The 18024-nt window shown below is 37.8% G+C and overlaps 1 protein-coding gene across 1 annotated transcript in view; it reads left to right on the top strand.

Annotated features, from left to right (window-relative positions):
* PAN3 (poly(A) specific ribonuclease subunit PAN3) overlaps nt 1-18024 on the top strand; it is an 86654-nt gene that overhangs the window by 52205 nt on the left and 16425 nt on the right. Inside the window, exons 9-16 of the mRNA XM_074151014.1 lie at nt 5242-5489; nt 6053-6157; nt 6814-6871; nt 8001-8162; nt 8324-8440; nt 8535-8636; nt 16526-16691; nt 17610-17697. Of these exons, the coding sequence (XP_074007115.1) occupies nt 5242-5489; nt 6053-6157; nt 6814-6871; nt 8001-8162; nt 8324-8440; nt 8535-8636; nt 16526-16691; nt 17610-17697 (1046 nt within the window). The remainder of the gene's footprint in view (nt 1-5241; nt 5490-6052; nt 6158-6813; nt 6872-8000; nt 8163-8323; nt 8441-8534; nt 8637-16525; nt 16692-17609; nt 17698-18024) is intronic.

The raw sequence follows: 18024 nt of genomic DNA, 5'->3' as shown, positions 1-18024 counted from the left end.
ATTGTTTGGAATTGTATCAGTAAAAACCACTAGTGATAGATTTAATTTTTTCCAAGAAAGTTTCAGTAGAAGGTCGCAATATCGTTTTAGCAAGGTTGCAAGCCATCGCTTTCATTTTTAAGCCAAGATTTACAGTGTACTCTCTTGTACGTACAGTTTTTATTTTAAAGTAGAGAAATGTTCAGTTAATTTTTCATTAGTGTATATGAAGGCTGCTGGGTTTTTTTCCTAGTACCTACAGTTGAATGTTTTATTTAAAAAAAAAAAAAAAAGTTTCTTGATCCAGTTATTTCTATCCGGGTAGAGATTTCAAGATTTCATGCTTGTAAAGACCAGTTAATACTAAGTTTTATTGGAGTAGAGTGAAAAAGACATGTCAATAACTTTCCCTAGATGAAGAGAATCGCTTGAACATCATAGACACAAATTGTAGAGCTGCTTCAGTTTTATGGCCATTTTAATTAGCCATCCTTCAAATTTAATAGTAATATATTATTTCATTTGAAATTGCTCTTTTCGCACAGTGGATTAAGAATGCATTCATGTTTTAGTCTTTTGTTAAAAATGTAACCATCTATACAGTATCTGTTGATATATTTAAGTGTTAGTCACTCAAGGCAACTTCTACCTTAATGGAAACTTTCTTTTGCAGCGTAAACTGCTGCCATCACAACATGTAACATTTTATGGTCATACAGTTGGTTTGTAAACAGTTTTTTAGGAGACTACTTACGTTACCATTCAGAAGTGCCTATTGTATAATTCACATTTTATTAAGTTAATATACTAATCAGCAAGCAGTATTTCCACAATATTGCTTATCTATAAGGTGTGTGTACACACACATGTATATGTATTAATATAAAGAAAAGTTCTGGCCCAGAAAAGTGTAGACTTTATATTTTTATATTTTATAAAAAGAATAAATGACTGAAGAGGAAGGTGTAAGATTTTCTTATGGTTTACATTAAAAAAATCTTGTTTGTTTTGCTGGAACTATTCACTTTTCAAGAACAAAAGAAATAATTGTGCTGAATTTAGCAGACAGTTTTTGAGATGTCAGAAAAAATACACAATTCAAGCTAAGTGAAAGGTTGCAAATATTCTGTTAATATTATTAGGATAATACAGCTACAAAATATTCTTTCCCCAACTACTGTTAATACGAAAATTGCTATTCTCTTTTCTAGTTTGTTTAAAAAAAGAAAAAAAAAATGTAGGAGGAATGTGACTTCTGCAGATACAAGACATGAGCGTAAAAACACTTCTACACTTTACCGATGATGCATATTGAGAACTCTGCATACAGTTACTCCTGATTGAAGTAACTAAACTGGCTTTTGCTAATGAAAAAGTGTGTATGCAGAAAATGTTGCTCTTGTTTTTATTACTCAGATACTTGCTTTAAATTACTTCCATTTATAAGCTCTAGTTACCAGAGCTTATAAATGGAAGTAAAGTAAGCAAATATCTGAGTGCTAACTGAATTCTTAATTAGAGAAGAATTCTCAGCTGTCCATAGAGCATTAAATGTAAAAGTTTTGTATCTTATATCCTTTCAAAAAAACCAGATTTAGCATGACTAATATAATTCTGACTGTTAAAGAAGAGAAAGTATGTCCCAATCTGAATTGAGCAACAATATGTTTCATAGATGGTCTCCTTTGTATATCTTCTGAATATCTAGAATCTTCTAGTAATACAAGGAGTTTCTGAAGGGTAGTCCCTTCCTCACACTGGAAGGTTTCTTTGACATCTAAACTTTTATAAATTAGCATATCTGAGATTTCTGTATACAATGACTCTTGAAGTAACTAAAGTAGGTTTTGGTAACTAAACAGTGTGTGTGCAAAAAAATGTTGCTTCTGTTTTTCCCTGCTGGTGCACTTTGTTTAGAAGCTGAGCTTCTTGAGTTTCAGTTGAGTTGTCGGTCTGGTGTTGAGGGTGAACACCAGTCAATAAAATAATTTTAAATACATTTGAAAAAAAGTATAGGAAATAGGTAATTTCTCCCTTGAAATTATTAAAAGTAGCATATTGATATTGCTTATTTGTGTGCTGTAGTTACTGGAGATCTAACTCTAATACTCATTCATAGCTGTGGAGTTGGTTCTAGTAACAGGTACATGCGTAATTAGGTGAAGTGAGTTACAGCTTGGCAAACTCCATTGACAGCTCATGTAACTGTTACATCAACATTCATTTATGTAGTCATTAAATTAACAGAAAAGGACTTGTGGGTGATGTCAAGCTTGGAGGCCATGTTGGGTATGGTGATCATGAAATTTATAGACTTTTCAGTTCTTGGGAAGTAAGCAAGGGGGGTTAGTAGAACTGCCACCTTGGAATTCCAGAGGACAGACTTTGACCTGTTTAGGAGATTGGTTGACAGAGTTGCTTGGGAGGCAGTCCTGAAGTGCAAAGGCGTCTGGGAAGGCTGAACATTCTTCAAGAAGGAAATCTTAAAGGTGCAGGAGCTGGCTGTCCATATGTGCTGTAAGACAAGCTGGTGGGGAAGAAGACTGGCCTGGCTAAACCACGAGCTTTGACTGGAACTCGGGAAGAAAAGGAAAGTTTACAGCCTATGGAAGAAGGGCCAAGCCACTCAGGAAGACTACAAAGATTTCATGAGGCTACGCAGGGAGAAAATTAGAAGGGCCGAAGCCCATCTCCATCCTTCATTGGATGAAAGGGGAAACATAGTGACCAAGGATGAGGAAAAGGCTGAGGTACTTAATGCTGCCTTTCTCTCAGTCTTTAATAGCAAGACCGGTTCTCTGGGTACCCAGCCCCCTGAGCTGGACAACAGGGATGGGGAGCAGAATGAACACCCTCACACTCCAAGAGGAAGTGGTTAGCAAGCTACTACACCACTTAGATGCACACAAGTCTATGGGGCCAGATGGGGTCCACCCAAGGGTACTGAGGGAGCTGGCTGATGTACTGACCAAGCCACTTTCTACCCACTTAGTGGACAAGGGAAAGGCTGTGGATGTTATCTACCTAGATGTCGTGGTTTCGGCTGAATTTACCAAAACCAGACTGACAGATGACCCTTCCCCCCCCTCTTCCCCCCCAAAAGAGAGAGGAGAGAAAGAGATAAGGAGATTTAGAAGTTTAGAATGAACTAAACTACTTTAATGAAGATTTAATATTAAAATAAAAATAAAGAAGAAAATAATGAAATAGATACAATATATACAAAACGGTATCAAGCTCCCAGGATGACAGTCATGTCACTGGCAGGCACGGGGGAAGTCCCAGACTGGACTCAGTGATGAATGGGAACTGGATTCCAGCTCTGGAGTCAAGAACACACGGATCGGGATCAAAAGCAGATGAACAGACAGAGTACTGTCCGGACATCGGCCATCGCAGGAAGGGGGTTGACCCTTTGATCCCTCAGCTTTTATACTGAGCATGGGGCAGATGGGATGGAATACCCCAGTTGGTCAGGCTTGGGTCACCTGTCCTGTCCACTCCTCCCCACCGATGTGACCCCTCTACGTTTTTTCCGTTTCCGACCCTCTAAGGGGCAAATAATGAAAATGGGCTGACCTTGGTTGTTATAGCAATAAGTATAAGCAAGGGCCTCTCTGCATACCATTCCTTGGCATGGAGCACAAACATTGGTCTTATCATTCTGAGAACGAGCAGTTTTCTCCACAGTATACCATTAATTTCAGACAGTTAGAAGAGGCCTAGCTAGGATGTAAAATTACAGAACAGAAAATTGGTTTGGTTTTACTTCAAACCGGGACACTAGACTTTGGTAAAGCCTTTGATATGGTTTCCCACAACATTCTCATGGAGAAATTGGCTGCCCATGGCTTGGATGGGTGTACTCTGAGTAAAAAAACTGGCTGGCTGGCCGAGCCCAATGAGCTGCAGTGAATGGAGGTAAATCCAGTTAGCAACCGGCCACAGGTGGTGTTCCCCAAGACTCAATATTGGGGCCAGTTCTGTTTAATATTGTTATCAACAACCTGGACGAGGGGAATGAGTGCACCCTCAGTAAGTTTGCAGACAACACCAAGTTGGGTGGGAGTGTTGGACTGCTTGAGGGTAGAAAGGCTTTGCAGAGGGATCTGAACAGGCTGGATTGATGGGCCGAGGCCAATGGGATGAGGTTCAAGGCCAAGTTCTAAGTCCTGCACTTGGGTCACAACAACGCCATGCAGCGTTACAGCCTCAGGGCAGAGTGGCTGGAGAGCTGCCCAGCAGAAAAGGACCTGGGGGTGTTAGTCGACTGTCGACTGACTGCCAGCAGTGTGCCCAGGTGGCCAAGAAGGCCAACAGCATCCTGGCCTGTATCAGGAACAGTGTGGCCAGCAGGACTAGGGAAGTGATTGTCCCACTGTACTCGGCACTGGTGAGGCCACACCTTCAGTACTGTGTCCAGTTTTGGTCCCCCCACTACAAGACATTGAGGTGCTGGATTGTGTCCAGGGAAGGGCAATGAAGCTGGTGAAGGGTCTGGAGAACAAGTCTTATGAGGAGTGGCTGAGGGAACTGGGGCTGTTTAGCTTGGAGAAGAGGAGGCTGAGGGGAGACCTTATCGCTGTCTACAACTACCTGAAAGGAGGTTGTAGAGAGGTGGGGATCTGTCTCTTCTCCCAAGTAACAGGTGTTAGAACAAGAGGAAATGGCCTCAAGTTGTGCCAGGGGAGGTTTAGGATGGATATTAAGAAGAAATTCTTCACTGAAAGGATTGTCAAGCACTGGAACAGGCTGCACAGGGAAGTGATGGAGTTGGCATTCCTGGAGGTATTTAACAGATGTGTAGATGTGGTGCTGAGGGACATGGGTTAGTGGTAATTTGGCAGTGCTAGGTTAACGGTTGGACTTGATGATCTTAAAGGTCTCTTCCAACCAAAACAATTCTATGATTGTTGTATTTTATCTTTTTGCTATTTATTAAACTCCGTTACAGACACAGCATTAATTGGATTTGTCCCATACTTTCTGCTACTTCTATGTCTTTCATTCCAGTTTTTCATGCATAGATCATAAGTTCCCAAGCCCTTTCTCTCTGAGCTAAGCAAAGATTTTTTGGGAAAATGTCTGTTCAGTCTTGCTCTTAATGTTTTACCTTTTAACTCTTCATATAGATGTAGCAATCCTTAAGTATCTCACCTGCTCAGAATATTATTGGTAGTGAAGGCTGTTTTTTTTTTTCAAATTGCTAATTTTTTTTGGATGACAGATTTGATCAAGAACATCTTCTTGTGTTTCTTTAAGGAATGTCACTGTCAGCAGGATCTTCTCCTCTTCATTCCCCCAAAATAACTCCTCATACATCTCCTGCTCCTCGAAGAAGAAGTCATACTCCTAACCCAGCAAACTATATGGTGCCTACTAGTGCCTCTGCTTCTGTCGCTAATGCTGTCTCTCAGCCTCCATCTACTGGCCAGGTGATCCAGAAGGAAACAGTGGGTGGAACAACGTACTTCTACACTGATACAACTCCAGCACCTGTTACGGGAATGGTAGGTTTGCTTTTGATACAGAAGTGTGCAGAGGTTCCAAATGCTGAATTGGTTGGTACTACAGAGATTATTCTTAATGCTCTGAAACCTTTATTCTGTTTGAAGATTTGATCTTTATTTGTTGTAATTGTTCTCCAAAATCACTGAAATTTAGGATCAGAGAATTTTTTAATGTATTGTTCTGGTACCTCTATATAGACTTTTTGGGTTTTTTTATACAGCAATAGAAAGAAAGCATTTTATGTACATCTCCGTGGATACATACAAAATGAGAAAATATCGAAAATTCAGATTGTTGGGGTTTTTTATGACAGGTTAAATAACTCTTACAGTGGAGGGGAAAAGGCAGTTACAAAAATGTTAAAATAACTATGTACCTACATACACACACCCTCTTGGAACCATTAGTGAATATTGCATAAGGAAATTGTAACGTATCTGACAGTATATTTGTAACATGTACTGTGCATGAAGACTTGGTAGTTCAAAGTAAAAGCGTGACAAAACTCCTTGTTTTCCTTATCATTAAGGATTTTAAACTGCTTAAAATGTTTTGTTTTCAGGTATTTCCAAACTACCACATTTACCATCCAGCTGCACCTCACGTCACTTACATGCAGCCAAAAGCAAATGCACCTTCCTTCTTCATGGCAGATGAGCTCAGACAGGTAAGATGATAGAGAATTTAAAGGAAAATCACATGCCTTGGCAAAAACTAGAAAATTGCTAATAGTAGAGGAGAATTAGCCACTCAAAATCTATGCAGTCAGTTTTCCTTGTGGAGAATTTAAAAAATCAAGTCCTGTAATGGATGGAGTACAACAGAGGGTGGGGGCGTGTTACAACATATGTGCCTCCAATCTAATCTGCATGCCATCATTCAGCTAAGTATTCTTATTTCTTGTGTATTGTTTTGGGGTGTGTGACTTCATTTATGTAGCATTCCTTTAAGATGTAGTCCTATCCAGTTTTAAAGTCTTTCTCTGAAATGAAAATATATGTAGGTGTTAGTTGATGAGCCCTTCTTTGGGGGCTGGCTGTGACTGTTATTTATTTCAGCTTTACTGTAGTAGGTCCCTCTGTCAATGCTATTTCTAGCTAATGTGTCTTCTGCAGCTCCTTACTTCAAGAATTTATGTATTGTTATTAGCATTTTCAAGCTAGTGGTCTTCTCCCTGTGGTCCTCCCCACCTCAGACACTTGCATCCACTCCCTATTTTAGTACAAGTAGCTGGTACTTCAAAAACAGTGTACTGTTCATTTGTTCAGTGTCACTTATCAAAAATGATGAGATGAATTATAATGTTCAAAACTTGTTCTTCAGGAACTGATCAACAGACACTTAATAACTATGGCCCAGATTGATCAGGCTGATATTCCTGGTAAGTGTGTGTTTCTTATAAACTAAACTGTGATCATATTGTTCCGCAGCCATGCATATTCAACAATATTAACAACATCTTGCAAAAAACAGCACCTGTTCTTAATCTTTTATGAAGCCTTGATCATCAGCCTAGGCTGTGGATAACGAGATACAAAGTATTTCAGAAATACGAAATTTATTTCTTGCTTCTCTTCTTTTTCTGCTGCAATTTTCTTCTGTTTTGAAACTCTTTAATGGTTGGGAGTACTTAAAATTGCTGGGAAAGGAAAAATCATTAAGGCAATAAGACCTCATGGAGAACAGCGTTGTATTACTTTGTACATATTAGGTATTCCTTTAAAGGATGCATATATTTTCAAATGCTGTATATAAACTAGCAAATTAGTTTGTTTTAAAGTGTATTGGCTACTATATCAGAGAAGGCTTTGCACTAGTTGTCAGGCAAGAGAAGCATATACTATTCATTGTAATTTGGCTTTTGGAGAATTTACGATTGACTGTGTTCAACTTGATTTCAACAGATAGCTTTTTTGATTGCAGTATCCTTCTCAAATGTGCGTTTAATATGATAATGATAGAGTAAAAAAAAAAAAGCAGTTTATTTTACTAATCCAGATGAAGTACCATCTTCTTGCAAATTTAATCTCTTAATCTGATTTGTAAACCTTCATCATCTCTGTCTCTGTTTTCTAAACCAGTATGTTAAAACACGTAAGATTGAGATTTGCTTTTTTGTGATGAAAACAGGATTCTTAGTGGTATGAAGTCTGTATGGAAATTGCTGCTTATTTATGAATCTGTGCAGGAAAAAAAACACCAAAGAAACATCATTCAGAAGGGTCAATTTTTAAGGCAAATGAAAAAATGGCAGATGGAACTCTGCATCTTTTCTGTTGATTTTACTTAGTGTAACTGTTTTTCTGAAGACAGTTATTTTAGTTCTGTGGAATCTCTTCCAGGAACCTGGAATATTGATATTAAAGCAAAACCAGTGGATTTTAACTTTACATGCACCTAAAAAAGAATTTATGTATTAATGACAGTCATTTTAATCTTCTCTGCTACTGTAATAATTTTCTCAAAGTCAACTGACACCTAATATGTTTCTGTGTATAAACTGATTGTAGCGGTTCCTGCAGAAGTGGACAGCTACCACAGTCTCTTTCCTTTGGAACCACTGCCACCGCCCAATCGAATACAGAAAACAAGCAACTTTGGGTACATTACATCGTGCTATAAAGCTGTAAATAGTAAAGATGACCTGCCATATTGCCTTCGGAGGATACATGGTGAGAAAAATTGAGTTGTCTCAACAGGACTAGCATTCCTAAGCATGCTAGTCATATTTTAACATCTGGTTGCTTTTCAGTAGTTTCTGAAGAAATGTTAAAGTAAAAAATTCTCCTCTAAAACATTACATTTTTAAACCATGGGTTTTGTTCTTTTCTAGGTTTTCGTCTTGTTAACACAAAGTGCATGGTATTGGTTGACATGTGGAAAAAAATTCAGCACTCAAATATAGTAACCTTGCGTGAAGTGTTTACCACTAAAGCGTTTGGAGAACATTGTAAGTTTTTGGATTTTTTTTCCAACTGCGATGTGTTGAGACTTTTTTCTAAATATGCTTGAGTTAGTAATTGTCACATGTTTCTATTTTTAAGCTCTTGTGTTTGCGTATGATTTTCATGCTGGTGGAGAGACTATGATGAGCAGACACTTCAATGACCCTAGTGCTGATGCCTATTTCACAAAACGAAAATGGGGTAAGGAAAATACATTATTATACAATACTTCTGTAAACTATTTCTAATACTTAAGCAGTAAATAACTGGTCAGAAATAGTCTTCCAACTTAATTTTTTAGCTAATCAGTTCTGTCATATCATAAATTGATTAGGATTAGAGAACTCCACTTTCTATCTGTAAGATTTCTGAATGTGTTTTTTTTTTTAATAACAGAAAAGTGTAACGAGTTAAAAGTTAGTCTAACAATGAACAATTTACTTTTCTGGTCACATTTGACATGACTAATTTGCAAAATTGACATCAGTTTGTAAGGGAGTTCCATTTTTTTGACAGGGAAGTAAGTTTTAATTGGGAGCCAAGAACTCTGGGGTCCCAATTGTAGATCTGTCACAGAGTGACATCTGGCACTTAGTGGAGATGTTTCCAAAACCATAAAACACATATGCTATGTCAATTTGATGCTTGCTCTTCAGATGCCCTCCACTTGTAATTTTTTTTTCCTCATAAACTATTATGAGGACTAATTAGTGTTTTATTTATTGTTTTGAAATGTGAAGTACTAGTTAAGACAAGAAATGGCTTACAAAATCCCTGTAACTTTTCAGACACAAACTTCACATCATAAGTTTTTTTGGTTTTTTTTTTTCAGATATATTCTGTGACTTCAAAGGAGTCACTAAAGCTACATGTACATTTGTGAATAAAATCCGTCACAGCATGGTTTGTGGCTCAGCAAGTCTCCCAACAGAGCTTATATCCATATGGCTAAAGCTTCTTTGCTCCAAAACAGTACACTGGCAATCATGCTGCCTTATCAGAACCGGTTCACGACCCATGTAGTCCCACAGACTGCATCCAGGGGTTGTCTGGCCAGGCCAAAGCCCAGTACCATGCTGAGAAAGAGAGATGCTCACAGCTGAATAGAGTCATAGAAAGACTTAGGGTAGGAAGGTATCCTTGGAGCCCTTGGTTCACCTTCTTGCTCAATGCAGGACCAACCCTGAAATTAGATCCAGCAGCTAAGGCGTGATCTAGACGACTCATGCAGATGGTCACGCAGATCCAGGTGTGACCAGGCAACTATGACCTTGCCTTGTTTAGTTCAGTTTCCTAAATGTCTTTAGGCTACCAGTCTAAGGTTTCTTCTTTCTTGTGCCTTTTGCAATTAGAGTCTTTAGCTGTGAATTCAATCTGTTTCTAAGGTTGACATGGAAAACTTCACCTGGCTGTCTGGTAGATAAGAGTGTAATGGATTGGTAGTGTGTGAATATGTTCAAAAGTCTGTAGATCCCTTATATACTGAATAATTCCCACTGGCTTTGCACTGAGCTGACCAGTATAAGTGAGGTTGGAACTCGAGGTCCACCATTGGTTTTGGTGATAATCTCAGAGGAAACCCTAGACTAACTTGTCATATCCCATGGCAAGTCAAAGAATGCCATTATAAATTCAGGGAGTCTGATGTGAAACTAATTTGGTAGGATAAACCTGTAACACCTACTGGCAGGTTAATGACTGCTACGTGCAGCACTAGACTTCTGAGTGTCTCTCACCTGTGGTTTTCAATTTCCATGTAAATCAATCCTTGTTATGTTTTTATACTTCTCTAGAGTATTGTAGAAGAATGATCTATGTTCTAGATAAAATAATAGAAGGTATAATGAAATTCTTTGGGACATATTCTTTTGTTACACTGGAGAAGAACTAAGTTTTGCTCATATAAAGGGCACTCGTGTCTTATTAATCTATTAAAATTCTTTGAAGGAAGATCCCATAGATAAGATCCTGGGTTTTCAATGAAGTCCATCAAAGTGGACCGTGAAATAAGAGAAAGTCCTCAGTTAGGTTAATAACTAGTTAGAGGATAAGAAACAGAGAAAGACGGAACAGTTGATTTTTCACACTGAAGGGAAATCACTGATGGAGTCTCACAAGAATATGTGCTGGGAGTTGTATTTCTTAGCACATTCACTTATTTGCACTGAAGGTAAATAATGGTCTGTCAAAGCATGCTGGTAATACCGAATTATTTGGATTGTTAAAAACAAAGGCCAGTTGTGATGGATGGCAGAAGGATCTTACAAGATTGGGACTCTTTGGCAATAATCTACCAGGTGGTGCAACATAAACTGATGTGATTGAGGGAAAACATAACTCTAAACATAAAATGATGGCCTCTTTTGTGGCGGTTACCACTTAATAATAGATCTGGGGCTATAGTTAAGTAGATTAAGGAAAATATTGTCCTCTTGCTTAATAGCAGCAAATAGGAAATGGATTGTTGTGGAGTATTAAGAAAAGAGTAAACAATGAAACAGAAGACATTGTATTCAAGATGTGGGTGTATCATAGACTCAGATCTGTAGTTGTGGTCCCCCTTACACATTTTAAAGGTTTAGAACAGCAATGAGGTTGAGAAAAAGTGACAGGGATGATCAAAGGCATGGAACAGCTTCTGTATGAAGAAGAGCAAAGTGGATTAGTGCTTTTCATGCTCTTAAAATTGGACAGGGATGTGATGGGTCTAAAAATGACTGGAATATGGTAGGTGTCAGAAAAATCATCAGGGATAAAGAAAAAATGAATACGCAATGATAGTTTCCTGTTTCTTCCAGCCTAGAATTATGGACTGACAAATGAAACTATCCAGGTAGCAAATTCAAAACCTGTCTAAAGATAAATTAGCCGTGGACTAATGGATTATTAGTGGATTATTTAGCCACAATAATATTTGTCACAGATTATTGTGGACACTTGCCTGGGTTTATGGGGAAAGTGGACTTACTCATGAAGGAGAAATACTTGAGGACTGTTAACTGCAAAGACACTTTAGCTCAGGAGTTCTCTGAGCTGCAAATCATTAGAGGCTGGTAGAGTATTCTATTTGTTTGTTTATACGCTCAGGTATCTATTGCAAGCTAGCGTTCTGATTTTAGTGTATGTATTGAAACAGGCTAATGGGCTATCTGGACCATTTATTTGACTTACTACAACTGCCTTCTGTAGGCAGGGATGGTCTTTGAAACTGGAAATAAGACATCAATTTCTCTTCAGCGAAACCAAAGTAGTATTTAATTAAAATGAACTTACAGATATGTAAGAAAGGTAACTCTCTCCTGCCCATGGCACTTCTCATTACCTGTCCTTCCCGTCCTTTTATTAAATAAATTAGAAAAGCAATAATCATCTGAAATTCCTCAATGTTGCTGTATCTTTCTGCACATCTTTGCTTTGGCCTTTCTTTTTTGGTAACTGCTGTTCTCTAGCCTGGTCCTCAGTAGAAGGAGCAATTTAAGAGAGAAAAATAAGATTGCATACCTATAACTTGATTTCTCAGAATTGCCTGCCTTCACGGATCCTTTCTCCATCCCCTCACAGAGTTTCTTGGCCGTCTGCCTGCCTAGAGGAGACTCCCAAGAGAAGCAGGGGAATGGATGGAAGTTGGGTACTCTGCAGCATGAGGCCCAGATTAGTACAATTGCTTTTAAAGGTTTTAGGAGGCACAACACTGTGAACCTGATCAGTGAACTCAGAGAATTTGATTTCAGGTATGCAACCTTATTTATGTTGAACACTCCAGTTGGCAACACGAGACTTTGACAGTTAAAAGACGAGGATTATGGTTTACATAGCTGTCTTGCATGTCACTGGTGTCAGTGTGGTCAGTCTTGGGTTTTTGCTTTTTGCTGTGTTATTTACAGACCCTGTTACAGAACTACTTTGGAAGGGATTTGGTGTGTGGGGAGAAAAAAAAAGCCACTTATGTTTACTTTTTTATACTGTAAACTAATGTCTTTGTTACTTTTGAATGCTATAGAATTTGTTGCCTGTGTTCTTTATGCAGTGAAATATCTTTTTTTCAGGTGGTACATATCATAATCCGATGTTATTCTATCGTATTTTACTAAATTTATGCAAGTGTTAAAATCAGGAGTCTGATTTTTCAGTTAATTGTTACTTATTTGAAAAGTTTTTGTTTGATTCTCATTCCTTGTTTCCTCAATACTCTTATTTTTATCAAAAGTGTCTAAACATTAAATCTGTTTTTCTGGAACATCTTAGTTTTCTTCCATCTTTCTGATATTTCTCAACTTTAGATTATAGTACATGTTTCTGCATAAATGATTTTCTCTTTAAATTGTCAAGTAAGCCCAAAAGTAATAAAATGTTCTTAACAGTCCGATAATTAAATGATAAAGCACATTCTGAATGTACATACTTTAAAATCATCAACTAGAAAATCCTGGCAAATTGACAATAACTATCCACAGCTGCCAGTAAGGTTTTTCCTTTGTCTTGATGAGTTTTTGTGGTTGGCAGAGATAAGCATGCCTTTGATATATCTTTTGGTCTGTTTATTAAAAACACTCTGAGTAATTAAACACTAGTGTACGTGCTGTTACAGTGGTTTTCAGCTGTTATGGTAGTTTTCTGCACCACAAATTCTGCTTTTCAGCAAACAAATACTTTCTAATGAAGATAGGCAAGTTTCCTGGATCTTGTTTTCCTTTGGACACATTAATAGTAGTATGTAATGTACAAAAATGGTCTTCGTTGCTGACTTCACAGTTTTTGCATCCCCCATTGCTGAATGTTTTTTCATAAAATACCTGTTCAATCAAAAAATAAATAAGTTATGTACTTAGACTGTGATGAGAAGAAAGAATATATGAATATTGAAAGTCATTGTGATGTTGTTGAGGACAAATATGTGACTAAAAATTATCCTAAAGTACCTTTGCCAAAAGCTGCAACTTTTTCGAAGCAAATTCAAGTTTGCAATATCTTCAGATTTTTTTACAAAATGTAATGCTGCACTAGTAATTCAGAACCTTTCTGTATATTGAAAATTGGGAAATGTAAAACCAAAGCCCAGGTTTCCCTGGAGAAGGGGGAGAAATGAAGGCTGCTGCATTTATCTTACTTTCAGTACTTTAACTCAGGAACACTAAGCAAACACTCAACAATTCACAGTTCCCAATGTGAAAAAGTGATTTACAGACCTGAGAAGTTCAATTTAGTGAGCAGCTAAATTTTTCATTGAGCTTCTGATTTTTTTTCATAACTGTCTGATGAGAATGGCTGTTTGTTAGTGTGCTTTCTGACAGTGTTCCTGATAATGTAAAACAGGTCCTACTGCCAGTGGTCCCAGCTCTTTGGAATTATCCCTGGCTTTATCCTTGCTCTGGGGAGCTGAATTTCATTTGAATGCTTTTTTAACCAACAAACTATACAAGTATATACACACACACCAGTGCAAAGGGGACATTTCTTGCTCAGTGAAGAACATCATGATATAGAACTTAAAAATAAATATATAATGCTGACAATGAGTTCATCTTAACACAGCAAGGAGAAGTAATGGATAACCTGTGTTTTTGGAATGGTGGTTCTTTAATTTTTGATCTTTTCCATTAGTATCTATGCTCTGCATAGAGAGATGAAAGTAGTGGGAGAGGTGAGCCTGTCTGTAGATGAGAAGAACATAATCTGAAATTTTGCATGTTGTGGCTGTGGATTCAACCTGTGGTAGGAAGTCTTTTTAAAATCAACCATGAAACCTCTAAAATACCACTTATTGGAGTAAAATATTTCTGATCACTTTTGTAACTTTTTCTTACATTCTTGTGTGTTTTGCTTGAAGAGAGAGCTTTTGGGTCTCATCTCCTTGGGTCCTTGCTCAAGTGCCATCTGTGGCAGGCCTGATAGACCTTCATGGGACATACTTCATAGTCTGCATCGCAGCAAACTAAGCTGCTTTTTAATCTCACTTGTTTTGAACAGATAGATATGTAAGAGAGCATTTCAAGACTGATTCTTCCAGTGTTTTAGCTTGTACCTTTACTGTATGGGAACGTGGGATGCAACCAACCAGCCTGAAAGCAGCAGACTAGATTTGACTTGTAGCCTCAAGCGAGTCTTTCCAGTATAAAATAATGTTGTTGCTTGATTGAGATTTTCCGATAGAGCGGGAGAAGCTGTGTTGAACTCAGATCTTTCAGCTTTTCAGCACATGTTGAATATTCTCTTAGTTACATTGCCTTTATCTGGAAATGAAAGAACAAGTGCTGCTGGTTTTAAGTTGCATACAGAAAAATAAGCCCCAAGTTTTGGCTTTTCTCTCTCTTTGGGATGATATAGCAGCATTTCTGTTCTGGACATACTTATTTCATACAGGTGTAACTCTGTCTTATAGTGTCCATACACATTCCTGTTAAACTTGCCACGTGTTGCCATTTACCAAATATGTACTCTATAGCAGGTAGTAACTAGAGAACAACCCTCAACTAATAAAGGAGGTTATATCTCCTCAGTCATTTTGTATCATCATAATTTTGTCATGCTGAAGGAGAGAGAATCGGGGAGAGGGGAAGGTTTGCTACATGAGACTTCTGGTATGCTGGTTTGTGGGAAGTGATTTGCATAATGATTCATCAGGAGTCCAGAAAAAACAAAGAGTATCTCATTATATTCAGCTTTCCGTAGACATGCCAGGCTCACTGCTATTTAAAGGAGTCAGTGTCTTGATCTTTATAATCTAAACCAAAGCACTTTAAATCTGAAAAATGAAATAAAGTTTAAAAACAAATAAACAAAAGCTCAGAAATGAAAGCTGGGAACATTCCCAGCCCATCACTCCAAAATCAGTAAAATTTCTAAATAAAATTTTTTTCGTAATGTGTTTCATTTTTTAACTCTCGCATACGTGTGCGTTTGTGTGTACACACGCAAGCATACACACACACAAAGTTATTTTGAGCAAGTGCACAGATGTTGATGTGCTCCTGTAGGGAGAGGAAAAAACCAAACAAACCCCAAATATAAAAAAAAAAAACAACCAAGAAACAAGTGTTTGGAAGAGAAGAGTCCAGTGGGTTAACAACTGAATAGGATGCTTACATGATTTTACTGAGTACTGATGATATTACTGGTCTCAAAACTAGCAAAAACTGTCCTGAGGCAACCTCATGAAATGCCTGTGATGTTTTGTAAAATTGAGATGCTCTGTCTTAATCTGGATGTATTTTCTTCTCTTCAGCTTTGTGCCACACAAACAGTAGCAACTTCTTTGTATTACACGCATCTTACTAAAAATAACACGTGTTATCTATATCTTTATTTTTTCATCTCTGGCTCAGTATTATCCAGGAACAGTTTGCAATGTAGAACTTGGGTGTGTGTTTGCAAAGAATTAATTTTACTTTTGAAAGGAAGGCCACAAATCCATTTAGAAGGGGAGCGATGCATTGCTTTTATATGGCCCATTGAACAGAGGTCACGCAGTCATGACTTGTCAGGGAGTTGGGTCACAGCAGAACGTACGGGAAGTTGCGTTCAGTGATGTTTAGCCACCAAATCTCCCAGTCTGGTTTGTCCATGTAATTTGAAACCAGCTGGTTACTTTGTCTTATCAGATGGTAGAGAATGTTTGATTTGTAAACCTTCCTATAATAAAGGAAGTAAAATGAGATCGGTTGCAGCTATTGTGGTACATGCTTGTTGTTTCAGGATACCGGCATTTTTACTTCTGAAGTACCTGCATATTTTGATGTACCGCCCACTTTCAGTAATTTCTAACCAGTGCTCTTTTTGTACTGATTATTCATCCTAAACTTTAAAAATCAGCGTAGTTTTCCTGTATGTGAGAGTGAAAATAATAACACCTTATGAATTGTCAGCATTTTAAAATAGTGTCCTTCCAAAAAACCCAACCTAAACCAAATAAAAAAAACAAAACCAAAAACAAAACCAAAAAAATGACCCAACCATTAAAGCACAACAGATAAGTCTTTTGAGGACTATTACGAGTTGAATGAAATGAGTATGTGAATTAATTGTGTAATTCAGAAATGTGCTGACTTTATGTAGCAGCCTTACAACTGATGCTTACTTCGTTTCACTTCTAGGTCAGCATGATGGACCTTTACCACGGCAGCATGCTGGATTGCTTCCAGAGTCTTTGATATGGGCATATATTGTGCAACTCAGCTCTGCATTACGGACCATTCATACAGCAGGACTGGCGTGCCGAGTTATGGATCCAACAAAGATTCTAGTAACAGGCAAAACAAGGTAATGAAAGCGTTCTCCTCGCTGTGTACTGTGATCTGTGTTCATGGTAGCTGCTGATCATCCTCCTGTTACGGAAATAGCAAAGTCTCACTAGAAAGTACCATTACTTTTAACTGGCATGAGACTAAAAATGAATCCATGCTAAAACTTGTAAATTTTTCTTAAAATTCTTTTTAAACGTATTTTGTGAAGACTTATGCATTATGCATATATACTGTTTGGATCCACTTCTGAAAATTTAGAAATTTCTTGATTTATTTGTAAACTGAAGACTGTTGCATTTTATCAAATAGTAAAATTAGTATTCTCTGCTTCACAGTAATTTGCTGAGTACTGATGACTTTTTTTCATATCAAAGCATTCAAAGTTTTTCATATCAAAGCAAAGCAAGTGCTGGAGCGGGTACAGAGAAGGGCAACGAAGCTGGTGAAAGGCCTGGAGAATAAATCGTATGAAGAACGATTGAGGGAGATGGGACTGTTTAGTATGAGGAAGAGGAGACTGAGGGGTGACCTCATCACTCTCTATAACTACTTGAAAGGACTTTGTAGAGAGGTTGGTGCTGGTCTCTTCTCACAAGCAGATAGTGATAGAACAAGAGGGAATGGATTCAAGCTGCAACAGGTTAGGTTTAGACCGGACATTAGGAAGAAATTCTTCACAGTAAGAGTGATCAGATGCTGGAACAGGCTGCCCAGGGAGGTGGTTGAGTCACCATCCTTGGATGAGTTTAAGAGTCACCTAGATGTGGTGTTGGGGGATATGGTGTAGGGAAGAACTTTGTAGAGTAGGGTAGATGGTTGGACTTGATGATCCCAAGGGTCTTTTCCAACCTAGATGATTCTATGATTCTCTAGGAAAAACTGAGTAACCAACAAAATTTAATGACTTCTTGTTTTTCTTTTGATGTTCCTAAAGGTTACGAGTTAATTGCGTTGGAATCTTTGATGTTTTGACATTTGACAACAGTCAAAATAATCCACTGGCATTAATGGCTCAGTTTCAGGTAAGACAACAGCGACATAGTTTGGTTGGTGACTTGGCATGGGGAGTACTGAAAACCAGTGTGATTCCTTTTGGAAGACAAGTATTTTAATTAAACTGTAGTCCAGTGTATCTATCTCTAAATGACTATATTTTTTCATTCCTGATTTGATCTTGGTTCTGCCATGCATTATTTAAATTTGCTTGTAATTTAGAAATGTGAATGCTCATTTTACTAACTTCTTCTAAAATTTCAGCAAAGTCACCAAAGAGGTTGAACTATTAGTATTTAACAAACTTAAGTCAGAAATGATAGGAAATACAGATTTCTAAAGGAAGGAGAAGAAAA

Source organism: Numenius arquata, chromosome 1 (genome assembly GCF_964106895.1).
Source record: "Numenius arquata chromosome 1, bNumArq3.hap1.1, whole genome shotgun sequence".
NCBI classification, from domain to species: Eukaryota; Metazoa; Chordata; class Aves; order Charadriiformes; family Scolopacidae; genus Numenius; species Numenius arquata.
The sequence above is the reverse complement of the archived record's forward strand: the minus strand, read 5'-3'. Positions and strand labels throughout refer to the sequence as shown.